Below are 16,044 nucleotides of genomic sequence, written 5' to 3'. Positions count from 1 at the left end.
GTTTATTATGATAATAATTCTTTGTTCAGTTAATTCTGGTCCTCAGATAAGTGGCAGATCTAAGCAGAAATTCTCAGAATAACTTAGCAGATGTTGCATGAATTGTAGTAATTTTGGGACAAAAATTACATTCATAAATTAATTATGAATTGTTTATGTTTCTTTTATAATTTTCCAACAGGAAGTGTCATGATTTCTTTTGTAATATTTTTTTTATTAGATTTCTACTAACAATATTATTTGGTAGTTGTGTTAAGGATCCATTGAAAATTGATAAAAATAATAATAATTGTTGTCCATATGAATTTAATTGTTTTAGAAGTAACAATCTGAACAAATTTTATTTCATGTTTGATTGTGTCACAGTGAATTAATCAATACTTGATATCAGTACTTGATACTGCATTTACAACACCCTACTACATAAACATCATGGTGAAGTATTAGTTATAGCGCTGTGACATATCAGATGGGACAGACTAATGGTCAATAGTATAAGCAACAATCTCCACTACCAGGATACGGAGACACACCTTCAGACAAGTCACATTTTTTATATCTTGCTGTCACCTTGCCAAGTTTGACCCATATTTGGCAAATGTTGCGACCACACAAGCGCAGGTTAATGGGGACTTATTTGTGCTTTACACTGTTCATACCAACAGCCAATTGATGCATATCATTAGAGAAAGAACTCAACACTAATTAATACACTGCTAAATACATTAACTAGGAGCATAACCTTGCGACACAGTTGGGTAATGTGGGTGGCACTGAAGAGCATCTAATCCATCCTGAGGACTTCCGAGCATGCCGTATCTTAATAAGTTAATGAGACCTGATTCAATGGGTCTAGTTTCCTATATGAGTGACTGTTGTGCTAATGGGCTGGAGGTGTTCTGTGGGGCTTAGTCATATACTGAGGCCAGGGTGTTCCTAGGAGGACTAGTCATATACTGAGGCTAGGGTGTTCTTAGGGGGACTAGTCATATACTGAGGCTAGGGTGTTCCTCAGAGGATTAGTCATATACTGAGGCCAGGGTGTTCCTAGGAGGACTAGTCATATACTGAGGCTAGGGTGTTCCTCAGAGGATTAGTCATATACTGAGGCCAGGGTGTTCCTCGGGGAACTGGTCATATATGTTGGCTATGATGTTCCACGGGGGACTAGTCATATACTAAAGCCAGGGTGTTCCTTAGGGAACTGGTCGTGTACTAAGGCCAGGGCATTCCTCAGGGAACTGGTCATGTACTTAGGCCAGGGCATTCCTCAGGGAACTGGTCATGTACTAAGGCCAAGGGCATTCCTCAGGGAACTGGTCATGTACTAAGGCCAGGGCATTCCTCAGGGAACTGGTCGTGTACTAAGGCCAGGGCATTCCTCAGGAAACTGGTCATGTACTTAGGCCAGGGCATTCCTCAGGGAACTGGTCATGTACTTAGGCCAGGGCATTCCTCAGAGAACTGGTCGTGTACTAAGGCCAGGGCATTCCTCAGGGAACTGGTCATGTACTAAGGCCAGGCATTCCTCAGGGAACTGGTCATATACAGGTCATGTACTAAGGCCAGAGTTTTCCTTAGGGAACTAGTCATATACTAAGGCCAGGGTGTTCCTAGGGGGACTAGTCATATACTAAGGCCAGGGTGTTCCTCAGGGAACTTGTCATATACATTGGTTATGATGGTACACGGGGTACTAGTCATATACTAAGGCCAGGGTGTTCCTCGGGGGACTAGTCATATACTGAGGCCAGGATGTTCTTCAGGGAACTAGTCATATGCTAAGGTTAGGGTGTTCCTTGGGGGACTAGTCATATACAAAGTCTAGGGTGTTTCTTGGAGTACTAATCATATACTAAGGCCAGGTTGTTCCTCGGGGGACAAGTCATATACTAAGGCCAGGTTGTTCCTCGGGGGACTAGCCATATACTTGAGGCAAGCTTGTTCCTCGAGGGACTAGTCATATACTAAGGTCAGGATTGTTCCTCGGGGGACTAGCCATATACTGAGGCCAGGATGTTCCTCGGGCAACTAGTCATATTCTAAGGCCAGGGTGTTCATCGAGAGACTAGTCATGTACTAAGGCCAGGGTGTTCATCGAGGGACTAGTAATATACTAAGGCTAGGGTGTTCCTAGGGGGACTAGTCATATACTAAGGCCAGGGTGTTTCTCGGGGGACTAGGCATATACTGAGGCCAGGGTGTTCCTAGGGGGACTAGTCATGTACATGTACTAAGGTCAGGGTGTTCCTACGGGGACTAGTCATATACTAAGGCCAGGGTGTTCCTTGGGGAACTCGTCATAAGCTGAGGCTAGGGTGTTTTCCAAGGGGCTAGTCATGGAGATGAGAAACAGACAAGATATAATGGTTGGCCAAACACGATGTGCTAGTCTCACTGCCTCAACCCTGGCATGAAGCTGTGACTGACTAGTGGTGTTGAATTTGTCACCTGCTTATCTCAGAGCCTGTGACCAGTCTCTAACATGTGTATTTCATTTTGAATTTTTAACCAGTTATTACTTGATTTAACCCCAATTCTTGAGTTAATAACTTTTCTCTCATATTGCAGGGTACAAATAAATTCCCACGCACTCCTCGAGGTCCGCGGTGTCTCAAGTGCATCGACGGGTGTCCGGGACTCGAGGTGCATTATTGGAGGTAAGACTATATTCACACACACACAGCTCCCGAATCTCACATCAGACATAAATTATGACATTCATGTCCCATTAGAATTAATATTCAGCAATGAAAAGCAATTACCCACTCTGATTGGCTGGAAATGGCTCGTGAAGTGTTAAACGATTCTCTCCTAATTTATCGTAAATAGTTTTATGTTAGTTTTGCCTGTTAAGTGCATATCAACAAATGAAATGACAAATATATTTGCTTTTTCAAATGGATGGAATACTTCCCACAGATATGCACTTTTCTGTAATGCATATTAGAGCAGGAAAAAAGGTGTTTTGTTTAGACGAGAAACTAGAATACTCTTTTTGTAGTGATATAGCAGTCTAATTTAATCGTAGCCAGTCAGCAAATTATGTTACATATTTTCCTTATTGAAAAATGAAAAAGCCGCTTAACCCCTTGATATGTGTTTACCAGTCATTAATGACTAGGCTTGACAGTGATGTATAACATGGCTGATGTCCTGGGGCGTTCCCACGTGCTACACCTGGAACAAACGCACACAGAAAGATGCTTTCATGGTTTCAACTGAAACAGTATATATGAGCTAAACTGGTCTTTAAGTAATGCTGATGTAGCAGGGCGTGGAGTCATCCAAAAGATGACATCCTTGCCTTAATTGTCAGCTTGCTGACAGGGTCAACCTCTTTGTCAGAAGGTCCATTGATTGGCTGATTAGAAAGTGAACCTGACGATCTTCTGTGGAGGTGTCGAACAATCCTCTTCAGGTATCATATGGGACATCTTCCCGAGCCAAGGGAGTTAACTGACTGTAAAAGTCCAGTTTCCACCCTTGCCGAACATAACTGGAATTCTGGAGTTACTTATTTACCGGACTAACGAGTCTATGCATAGTCCAATCAAAATTGTATAACAAACTAGACATCCTGTTCGTAAGCAACGTGGATTTCAGCATGTAGATTTTGGTCAACTGCAGTATTTGAAATGCATGTGTATTGTCAACTGGGCATCAACAGATATTTTCCAAATTGCTTCATGCTTTTTATTGAAGTGCTTAGGTCATTTGATGCACTTCCTGAGGTAAGACCTGCTCTATTACAATATAGATCTTGATTATCGATGAGGTTATCTAACCTGGGTGCCACCGTTTTGTATGAAGCAAATCCATGTGATATGAGAGGTGGAATCTGATTGGTCAATAGGAGGGACATAGAAGGGATAACTCTTAATTGCCACAGGTGGCACTACGATTAAGCCTTGCAATTGTATAGTCAGTTATCTCCCTTGCCTAGGGATGATGCATACAGGTGTAAAAGATCTAATAATATCCAGATTGTATTTTGATCCGGGTTAGAATTTGTGTTCAGCAACCCATGCTTGTCGTAAGAGGCGACTAGTGGTGTAGCGGCCATAAAATTTCCGAGTCCCATGATGGGATTCGAACCACGGACCTTCTGATCCGAGGTCGGACGCCTTGTCCGCATGACCGAAGAGGGTAACCCTGTCTGCAAGCTGACAAGGTTAGGATGTCACCTGTGGGATGACTCCATACCCTGCTACACATGCATATGATGTCAATTACTGGATTGTCTGGTCCAGACTTGATTATTTACAGACCGCTGTCATATAGCTGGAATATTGCTTTGTGGGTCGTTAAACAACAAACAAACAAAACAAAATTGTTACAGACCTACTAATCTTTCTTAATTCTGACAAAAAATATATCCTGTAGCCAAATGCCAGTTTATGACTTTGATTATATTTCTTGCAGAAAGGTATGTAAGAATTGCCGGTGTCCACAGGATGACCATGACATTCCAATGGACAGGGAGCAGGACTTTCGACCAATCAGCTTGCTGTTTGACACAGTCTTCTCTCCAGACGCTAAATCTGATTGGATGGATAGATTTGAAAAGCTGAATCTGCAAGACCCAAAAGTTCTGGCCCAGTTGTGTTCACCCCAGAATGATGTTGTGATATCCAAGCTCATCAGTGAGAACCTGGTCAGTATGTCTGTCACGTACCTCCATCGTCAAGGTCACTGGGTTGTCAACAAACTATTGGGGTAATTTAGTTTAGACAAAGGGATTGCTTGGCATGCTTTGGTCAGCTGTCATCTTCACTTCATGCAGGCAGGGATGAAAATATTATAATTAATATGTTATGGCCTTATGTGTTATCATCACCCGCCATAAAGTGGAGCAGGATATTTGTGCTCTGTCTGTCTGCCCTTCCTGTCCTACTTCAATGTGACAATTATTTTCAGAAACAGCTCTGGATACAAGGATGACATTTTAAGGGATAAAAAAATATGATCGAGTTTGAAAACTGTCTATGTTTTACAGAGTTATGGCTCTTGTTTGATCTTTTGGACAATGTGCACAGGTCACCCAATTGGACAAGTGTCATAGAAATCAGGATGACATTTTGCATTCATCATTCAGGAATACATATGTTAGATTAAGGTTGAAACCCAACATTTGGGATTAATATTTTACAGAGTTATAGCCCTTGCCTGATGTTTTCAGACTTTGTGCACTGTACCCCAATTGATACAGATTCCTTGTAAACTGCTAAAGATACGTGGATGACATTTTGCTTACAGCAGTACAGGATAAATATGTTGATCTGGTTTGAAACCCATTATTGAAAATACATGTTATGGCCGTTGTTTTGCTTTTAAACATGGTGCACAGTACTGTCATTTCCCAGAAACCACTATAGATTGTTGTATTTTGGTGTTGACTCATTCATATCATCGCTCAAAGAGGAAGGCCAATTTCCTCGCCCAATGCACATACATTATGCATGCTGACATGTATGGGAGCATTCATTATGAATACTTATGAATTGCAAGTATCTAAAACGTACGACAGATCACATGATACTGATCATAGCACTATTCTAATACAGTAAACAAAGATGACACTTTGAATACATCATGAAGTGGGAGCTTTGTTATGAAGTTTGACTTTGCCATAAGGAATTATTAATAGTTACCAAGTTGTGGCCCTTGTTTTGTGTGTGTGTGTGATTGCTCGTATAAGTTTAGGGTTCATTTCAAGAGCATATCATGTATGCAAGAAATGCATCTGTATCTCTGGGTGTGTAGCTTCTTGTACTAGTCCAGACTAATGTCGATTATAGTACTAGCCCCCTGAGATACCATGCCGCAGTTAACATGAATACCCAACTCACACACAGTATACTGGCTCTGAGCCGACCAGTCCTTGTTTTAACCCCTTAATGTTGAGTGCCAGGCAGGGTAACAACAAGTACCATCTTTTAGCGTCTTTTGGTATGACACAACCAGGGATCGAACCCATACCTTCCACTCTCCGGGCAGATGCTCTACCACTAGACCACTGAAGCGTTCTCATATATTCAAGAGCCTATACGTCAGGCAAGTGCTGTACTTGTGCTTTCCTCTTCTGGAATTTTAAAAAGTATCTTTTCCAAGTTTTTTTCTCCTCATGAAACTTTGCAAATGTATTTGCTAGTAAGGACTGGTGCCTATCATTTTTACAGAAATCAAAATGATTTGTTTTCAATTGTTAGCATGCAAGGAAGATTTGGGGATATGGATGACTCTGTCTTGTCAGTTTCATGTTGTGTTCCCATGCTGACATAGATATGTGCTCACTCCATTGACCACAGATGGCAGACAGTGATGCATGCATATGGTGTTTGATAGAAAAACACATCATTTAGCTTAATTCACAACTAAACCATAACAGGCACCCAGGCACGATGCCTGGGACTTCCAAGGTCATTACATTGTGGGAAGGAAGCAGAAACGAGACTTTGATGTGGTCGCAACCTTGTTGCAGCGAGCTGACAGATGGCATCAAGGGCAGGCGAGTTGGGTGTTCATAATTAGGGACCTATGATTGATTGAGATGTGAGTATATCCAGAAGTACACACAAAAAGAACACCTCCCCATATGATGTAATAGGAACATTAGAATCTTCCCATTTTGCAGCTCATTTGACAGCAGCCATATTGAAAAATCTGATTATGCCCCCCCCCCCCACACACACACACATACACACACACATACACACATACACACACATAGGCCAATCTGCTGCCAGTGTCACATACATTAAAGACCCATTGCTGTAAAACATAACAGGAACATGTGCATATCATCTTGAAGTATCCACAGTTAGATGACATCAAGTCTTAAAAAAGCATGACAAATTACACGGAACACATGGAACACATGCAGGGATTAGTGATGTAGTATGGTAAAAAGACTTCAGAGATAAATAAACAACAAATTTGAAAATGTTAGACATGCACTTGGTGCATATAGACATAAATATACAGTTGCATTTCTCAATAACAGTTTGTACTTGTGCATGTTTTGTAGAGCTAAATTGGGCCCTGTTAAATATATCTTTACTCTGTGAATGATTGAGGAAGTGTCATGTTTTAGTTAAGTGCCCATGTTGTCTAAGGCGAAGCTATTAGCTATGTTGCAGTGTGAGTTGTGTCCCTTATGTGCCAACATCAAATGATCATGGGTTTGAATCCCACAATTGTCCTGATTTTGATAATGGTTGGTCCCAAAGTGGTAAATGTCTAAAACCAGCATCCCGTCAGGCTTTTCTCCAATATTAACCTGAACAGACATGGTATATCTCAACTACATAGCAATTTGGTATGAAACCAGCTCATCAGTCATCACACATGGAGGGTGGGAGGGTTCTAAAAATCACAGGTTTCATTGCTCTTCCTGTTTGTTAGAAAAAAATCGAAAAGGAGAAAATTTCAAAGGAAGGGTTGTTCAGTACTATGATATATTGGCCATGTAATTTACAACCAAGTTTTTCATATGCCTGGGAGAGTTGCATCCTTTGAGCATGCCAGAAACCTATGATGGTGGGTTTGAATCCTGGATTGCACTGATTATGTTTCTAGGTTTGTCAGCACCATACCTGTGCTTGTGGGTTTCACCAAAGTGGTAAACGTCTGAGACCTGCATCACTTTTCCTCCCACATTAAGCTGACACGCTGTGATATAACTGGAATACTGTTTAAAGCGGTGGGAAACCCAACTCTCACTTACTCTCTACACACAGCAGGGGAAATAAATGCTATTCCGTTAGCCCCAGGCTAGTTCAAATGAGTGAGGACTAATATTCTATTGGACACAGTCCAGGTTGGCTAGTGGCAACTATTACTGATTTTGTTCCATCCTCTCAACATCTTGACTCCATCAGGCATAATTCACAGATACTAATTCATTTTTTCCATCACAAAAATAACATTTCAAAGAACATATTCAAATTGTACATGATACGAGGGGCGTTCAATAAGTTTTGCAACTTCAATATAAGACCAAGTCACAGAATAAAGTCACTGGGGGCCAAGTCTGGACTCAAGGTTGGGTGATTTCACTGTACAGCCCAGACTTAGCCCCCAGTGACTATTTCCTGTTCCGGCAAATGAAATCTGCCCTACATGACGAGGACGTAAAGGCTGCCACAGAGGCGTGGTTAGAGGGCCAATCTGCGGATTTCTATAAAAGTGGTATTAAAAGCTTGAAGGACAAATGGAGTAAGTGTATTGAGGTGAATGGAGATTATATTGAAAAATAAAAGTGCAAAAGATATTCTGCAACTTGGTCTCATATTGAAGTTGCAAAACTTATTGAACGACCCTTGTATCATGTACAACAGTATTTTAAGGGCTATTGGTGATTACTTGGCCTCATGACTTGTTCATTAAATATCCATATGTCTTACACAAAAGCATCATCTGCTATCCAACAGTAACAAATGAAAACTGTCTATTTGTCAAGTAATTGATGGTGCATAATTACACAAATATGCTATTTAGAAGACAGGTTCAAAGCAAAACAGAAGTATTTGTGTCATTTTTGGAAGTTTATATTGTGAAAAAGGTTTGCAAATTAAGAGCATGTAATAATAAACAAACAAGATTTATACGTGCAGGCACAATTATCTTCTTGGTGGATGAACACTGAAAATATTACCCACATTAGCCAAAACATGTCAGTCTTTACTCCGTAATTCAAACTTTTTTGTGACACAGGAAGATTTATTAAAGAAGTTTGTTGATAAGATCTCAAACCTAGACTGGCAAATATTGCAAATATGACATTCATAAACCCATGGTATGCTGTAAGTATATAATTTACATTGAAACTACAAAAACATCCCTGCCTTGTGGAATCTCGCCCACAGACGTGATTCAGACACGCTCACGAAGACATTTACTGGGAGGATGTGCAACTGCAAACAGACATGCTCTTCTGCCATTTGTGTCTAAAGGGGATGTTTATGGAAAGGTTCTCGGAAATTTAAGACATAATATCTCACATTATCAAATTTGATCGTGCCATGGGGATACATATTTGTGGTGTGCAAATGTCAGAGGTATTTTGAGTGTTTGCATGGACTCACGTTGATGTGTCGTTGGTGAGATTTAGCTGGCAAAGGACACTAACACATGTATGAAGGGTTGACTTTAATGCTGCCCATTTGGCCTGTAGCCAGCAGAAATAGCAGAGGGCCTGCTGTTAATGTGAAGTCAGTGGTTGATGTCACACAAACAGAATATACACATTTTTCAATGGCTGAATATATAATCATATTTGGCAAGCAAACAATGTTTAATGTTTGTTGGTTGTTGTTCAAATGGAATAAGGCCTGTTAGAGTATTGAGTAAGGTTATTTTGGGGCCCGCTCGTTCTTCTGGACAGTGAATTATTTTTTTCAGTTTACCCTTTGGGTGCGTGCGTGCATGCTTTGTAGCTGTGTTTGTGTAGTGTTTACAATTGTAGGGTTTAAAGACTTCACTAAGCAGGATGCTTTCATGGGTTGAAAATGTTTGGCTTTTTGGTTTTGGTTTTCTTTTGGGGGATGGGGGTCTTAATTCGTTTTGTTTCATGGAGCATGATATTGTTTGGGTCTAAAACAATGAAATTGTATTCCTTTAAATATCATTGGATAATGTGGGAATGTGTTATTTTCATGTTGAAAAAATATAGCTCAATAAAATATAAAATTATATGTGTTCTATAGGGTGTGTATGACAGATTGTAATCATGCTGTAAGCAAGGGTTTTGCTGTGGTTAGTCGATCTGTTTCCCAATCAATCTATTGATATCCTAAAGCTTTTTGTACACCAGGTTAAAACAAAGTTCTTTCTTTTCGTGTTCTTGTGATAACATGGCTGTACTGTGACACTTCAGTTTGATTACTGATACATACATGCATGCTTGTCCTTCTCCCAAGGATGTTTGTGCTTCATACACTCTTACATATCACTGTCGTTGGAGCACAGCATGGTGTGTGCTGAATGACAGTAATGGAAAAGTACTCATTGGTAAGTGTAGTCTATTATCAACATGAAATGTCCTTCATAGACTCCCAAACTGTGTAAAGTTACAGGGGTGAGGTGTGAGAGGGTGGGGTGAGGTGTGGGAGGGTGGGGTGGGGTGTGGTGTGAGAGGGTGGTGTGAGGTTTGAGAGGGTGGGGTGAGATAGGTAGGTTGGGGTGATACCCAAATGGGCTGCTGTGGACTAGCTACGATCAGGAATAAACCTACGTATGTTTTATATGAAGAAGTGAGAATGTTTCCAACAAAAAAAGAGAAGATTGTAAACAAATAGTACTGGTAATTAAATCTGAAGGAGCCTGCTGCAAGTCTACAGACCTCCCACTTTTATTGCATAACATGAACAGAACGTAATTGGCAGGAACAAAGCGCCTGTCTGCGGGAGTATCGGTCTTGTGAGATGCTCCCATCTGCTGGTACAGTAATGGGCTTGACCTGATGGCAGGATCTGGAAAGGATTCATCACCACACGACTTTTGTTCTCACAACTTGAAAAGAATCTGATATTGTTGGGATGACAGGTGAAAAAGAAAGGAAAAATATACTGGCATTATGAAATTAAGAGTAGACATTTCATATTACATCAGATATGATTGTATTATCTGTGTAATTGTTTATGTTAACATGTGTGATCTGTTGAAATGGAGTTGGAGGAACGGGAGAGTTTATTATGGTGGAGATGGGGGTGCATGTGGGTTTGTATCGGGGTAAGGTTGAGATTGGGGTGCATGTGGGTGTATATAAGGGTCAGGTTGAGATTGGGGTGCATGTGGGTGTGTATCAGGGTCAGGTGGAGATTGGGGTGCATGTGGGTGTATATCAGGGTCAGGTTGAGATTGGGGTGCATGTGGGTGTATATCAGGGTCAGGTGGAGATTGGGGTGCATGTGGGTGTATATCAGGGTCAGGTTGAGATTGGGGTGCATGTGGGTGTATATCAGGGTTAGGTTGAGATTGGGGTGCATGTGGGTGTATATCAGGGTCAGGTTGAGATTGGGGTGCATGTGGGTGTATATCAGGGTCAGGTTGAGATTGGGGTGCATCTGGGTGTATATCAGGGTCAGGTGGAGATTGGGGTGCATGTGGGTGTGTATCAGGGTCAGGTGGAGATTGGGGTGCATGTGGGTGTATATCAGGGTCAGGTGGAGATTGGGGTGCATGTGGGTGTATATCAGGTTTAGGTGGAGATTGGGGTGCATGTGGGTGTATATCAGGGTCAGGTGGAGATAGGGGTGCATGTGTGTGTATATCAGGGTCAGGTTGAGATTGGGGTGCATGTGGGTGTATATCAGGGTCAGGTGGAGATTGGGGTGCATGTGGGTGTATATCAGGGTCAGGTGGAGATTGGGGTGCATGTGGGTGTATATCAGGGTCAGGTGGAGATTGGGGTGCATGTGGGTGTATATCAGGGTCAGGTGGAGATTGGGGTGCATGTGGGTGTATATCAGGGTTAGGTGGAGATTGGGCTGCATGTGGGTGTATATCAAGGTTAGGTGGAGATTGGGGTGCATGTGGGTGTATATCAGGGTCAGGTGGAGATTGGGGTGCATGTGGGTGTATATCAGGGTTAGGTGGAGATTGGGGTGCATGTGGGTGTATATCAGGGTTAGGTGGAGATTGGGGTGCATGTGGGTGTATATCAGGGTTAGGTGGAGATTGGGGTGCATGTGGGTGTATATCAGGGTCAGGTGGAGATTGGGGTGCATGTGGGTGTATATCAGGGTTAGGTGGAGATTGGGGTGCATGTGGGTGTATATCAGGGTTAGGTGGAGATTGGGGTGCTTGTGGGTGTGTATCAGGGTCAGGTGGAGATTGGGGTGCATGTGGGTGTATATCAGGGTCAGGTTGAGATTGGGGTGCATGTGGGTGTATATCAGGGTTAGGTGGAGATTGGGGTGCATGTGGGTGTGTATCGGGGTAAGGTTGAGATTTGGGTGCATGTGGGTGTATATCAGGGTTAGGTGGAGATTGGGGTGCATGTGGGTTTGTATCGGGGTAAGGTTGAGATTTGGGTGCATGTGGGTGTATATCAGGGTTAGGTTGAGATTGGGGTGCATGTGGGTTTGTATCGGGGTAAGGTTGAGATTTGGGTGCATGTGGGTGTATATAAGGGTTAGGTTGAGATTGGGGTGCATGTGGGTGTGTATCAGGGTCAGGTTGAGATTGGGGTGCATGTGGGTGTATATCAGGGTCAGGTTGAGATTGGGGTGCATGTGGGTGTATATCAGGGTTAGGTGGAGATTGGGGTGCTTGTGGGTGTGTATCAGGGTCAGGTGGAGATTGGGGTGCATGTGGGTGTATATCAGGGTTAGGTGGAGATTGGGGTGCATGTGGGTGTGTATCAGGGTCAGGTGGAGATTGGGGTGCATGTGGGTGTATATCAGGGTCAGGTTGAGATTGGGGTGCATGTGGGTGTATATCAGGGTTAGGTGGAGATTGGGGTGCATGTGGGTGTGTATCGGGGTAAGGTTGAGATTTGGGTGCATGTGGGTGTATATCAGGGTTAGGTTGAGATTGGGGTGCATGTGGGTTTGTATCGGGGTAAGGTTGAGATTTGGGTGGATGTAGGTGTATATCAGGGTTAGGTGGAGATTGGGGTGCATGTGGGTGTGTATCAGGGTCAGGTGGAGATTTGGGTGCATGTGGGTGTATATCAGGGTTAGGTGGAGATTGGGGTGCATGTGGGTTTGTATCAGGGTAAGGTTGAGATTTGGGTGGATGTAGGTGTATATCAGGGTTAGGTGGAGATTGGGGTGGATGTAGGTGTATATCAGGGTTAGGTTGAGATTTGGGTGGATGTAGGTGTATATCAGGGTTAGGTTGAGATCAGGGTGGATGTAGGTGTATATTTGGACTTGGCTATAATTTGGGTGATTATTTGTTTCAGACACTGTAGGACACACCAAAGTTCTATGATGTTGTTGGGGAAGCATATTGAGATATTGTCTTGGAAGTCTCCAACTGTGACGTGTGATACCAGGCTCCCATGTGCTGCAGCTGTGCCACTGTATACAACATGCATTAACACCACACTGTCTGCACCCAGCTCTGGGTCGTGTGCTGGCTGCTTATGTCACAGTCGATTTCATCACTTCTGTGGGGATCTGCCCGGAAGACAGCAGGGTGCGGAGGCTGGGGGGAAAGGGAGGAAGTAAGGACAACCCCATATCTCATACTTTACAATAACTGTATATACCTGCACACGATAAGGGGAAAAACATAGCATATTTCAAGGAAGCAGTTGATGTCTTGGGAAGCTTCAAGGACAAGGACAAGGCTTCTGTTGACAGGGGGGAGAGGGTAGTGATGAAGTATTGGTCAGTTGGAAATTGGAGGAGGTGCGTTTGGGTATGATTGACAGAAATAACATTGGCTGTATAAATTAAAATATTCTATGTACAAAGAATCGAGCTTACGATTAAAGGCTTTCTTCAGGAGCCATAATAAGACTAGCTGATAGGTAATCTAGACGAGGAAGAGGTGGGGTTACGTGAGACGTGAGGATGGAGAGGCAGCAGGCACTATGAGACTAGCGAGCAGGTAATTTGGACGAGGAAGAGATTGGGTACAAGGGACATAACGAGGGGAAGAACGGGGGACTATTTTACTGTGGCATGGGATGGGAGCATGGAGATAATATCTGGGAAGAGAAGAAAGGAGACCTAAAGTGTCAAATATATACAGTTAATCACCCATGTTTTCTTTCAATTAAAAAACAGCTTTCTCAGATTTAAAAACGTTTCTCCAGATGCACATTTCTGTCAAAATGGTTGGCGAGACAGGTCAGACAAGTCATTACCTGTGGCAGTTATTGCAAATTTAAAAATTGTAAAAAATCCAGAGACATTGAAATCTACAGAGTTTGTTGAGCAGACTGATTGGAGTAAGATTAGGCTGTTGCAGATGTTATTTAGGAAGCAAATTACGAGAATGTCAGATACAGAGGGTTAAAGGTTGGACACTAAGGAGTTATGTGTTATTGAAGGATGGCCCTTGGAGATAACTAGAGTTAAAGTTGCACAGCAGAATGGGAACACTTGAAAGGATAATGCCATAGGATTCAAGGGGTTAATGAATAATGATCTTATCTAAGGCGGAGATGTGCTTTAATGATTATACTGGCAAAATTGCAGGGAAACAGATTTATAAGATGTGCTATATGTACCGGAATACGGAAGAGTGTGGAGGTTGGGCTGGTCATGAGGGGGTGGGGCTTGTCATGTGGGGGTGGGGAGGATGGACATGTGGGGGTGGGGAGGATGGACATGTGGAGGTGGGGCTGGTCATGTGGGGGTGGAGATGTGGAGTTGGGGCTGGTCATGTGGGGGTGGGGAGGATTGACATGTGGAGGTGGGGCTGGAGATGTGGAGGTGGGGCTGGAGATGTGGAGGTGGGGCTGGTCATGTGGGGGTGGGGAGGATTGACATGTGGAGGTGGGGCTGGACATGTGGAGGTGGGGCTGGAGATGTGGAGGTGGGGCTGGTCATGTGGGGGTGGGGAGGATTGACATGTGGAGGTGGGGCTGGAGATGTGGAGGTGGGGCTGGTCATGTGGGGGTGGGGAGGATGGTCATGTAGGGGTTGGGCTGGTCATGTGGGGGTGGGGCATCTGTCGACACCCAGTTAATGGTACATGTGCTTTGCAAATCCTGCAGTCAACAGAAATCTGCATGTTGATATCCATGTTGTTTACAAACCAGATGTCTACTTTGTTATGTGATTTTGATTGGACTATGCATAGATTCATTAGTCCAGCCAAAATGTAACTCAGGAATTCCAGTCTAGTTCGGCAAGGGTGGAAACTGGACTTTTATAATCAGTTAACACTTTTGCTTCTGGAAGAAGAAGTTAGGCTTTCAAATGTTTGAAGGTGGAGGTTGGCACCGAAAGGATTAATAGTGTTTCAAATATTAAATAACCAATGGTTGTGATGGAATGAGGTATTATAATGGCAGGTCAAGTAATGGCACTGTCAAAGATTAGATGTAATAGATTAGATCTGTTGAATATTTTCCATTCGGTTAATCAATTAATATAGAATCTCAGTTGTTCATACCCAGAAAACAGAAAATGTATTAAACAGCTTCACTGAGTTTAAAGTCAGCAATATTCCGTCTAATCACAGCCACCTGTAAATAGTAGAGTTTGGGATAGTCAGACCTGGGGTTGATAGCTTGAACAATGACACACAATATCCTCCCAATTCTCATTTATTGGGTCTGAAGACAAGCATGGTGTACTGGGTACTGATAGTATCATAATGATTTCTTAGTTCTTAAAAATGTGTTGATGAGAACTTACGGTTTCTGATTTCACAGTCATTTTTTTTTTAAGAATTTTGATCCATTTTTCCATCTTGTTATCATATCTGACAAAAATACATTGCTGAAAGCTCCATAAATTCCACAATCTAAACTTTTTTCAAATCAAGTTTCTGGGTCAACAAGAAAAATGAAATTTTTGATTAAGCCCACAAACCAAAGTAAATGTAATACTTGCAATATTTCCCTCAACATTTGTGAACACAGCCCTACAGTCCCTGTCTCACAGGTATTTGTGTTTGGAAGTATCTGTATCTGGTCTTTGCTGATTGTAGGATCTATGATCCAAGCTGCAAGTTCTCTGCAACTCTCTGAAACATTTCTCAATCATAATTAAACCATACTCATACCAAGGTAGCTGTTTTTGCATTCATGAGTGAGGGTGTTGAGTTTAACACTTCATGGAACCGTATTTCAATGATATTTTAATGGTGTGTCAGATTAGTGTGAGTGAGGGCCTACATCTGCACAATCTCATTAAACACAGATCTTTGTTCACGCTACCGCTAAACAAAGATCAGAGGACATCACAGACCTTGACCGACCATTGAAATGACTAACAAGACGTTTACAATTGCCAATCAGAAAGCAGCTTTCTCAAGCACTAGTTACAAACTGGCAACTTCCATTCCAGACTAAAATTCGAATTTTGTTTTGACCAAGTTCTCGATTAATATGTGAAAACTGAATAAAAGAAT

At 42.4% G+C, this 16,044-nt stretch overlaps 1 protein-coding gene across 1 annotated transcript in view; it reads left to right on the top strand.

Moving 5' to 3' along the window:
* The window catches only part of LOC124140116 (testin-like), an 82,700-nt gene that overhangs the window by 14,289 nt on the left and 52,367 nt on the right, over positions 1-16,044 (top strand). The window contains exons 2-3 of the mRNA XM_046507502.2: positions 2,572-2,660; positions 4,426-4,657. Of these exons, the coding sequence (XP_046363458.1) occupies positions 2,572-2,660; positions 4,426-4,657 (321 nt within the window). The remainder of the gene's footprint in view (positions 1-2,571; positions 2,661-4,425; positions 4,658-16,044) is intronic.

This window comes from Haliotis rufescens, unplaced genomic scaffold, assembly GCF_023055435.1.
Source record: "Haliotis rufescens isolate VD_foot unplaced genomic scaffold, xgHalRufe1.0.p SCAF_23, whole genome shotgun sequence".
Classification (NCBI taxonomy): Eukaryota; Metazoa; Mollusca; class Gastropoda; order Lepetellida; family Haliotidae; genus Haliotis; species Haliotis rufescens.
Note: the sequence above shows the minus strand (reverse complement) of the source record. Positions and strands in the feature narration are given on the sequence as shown.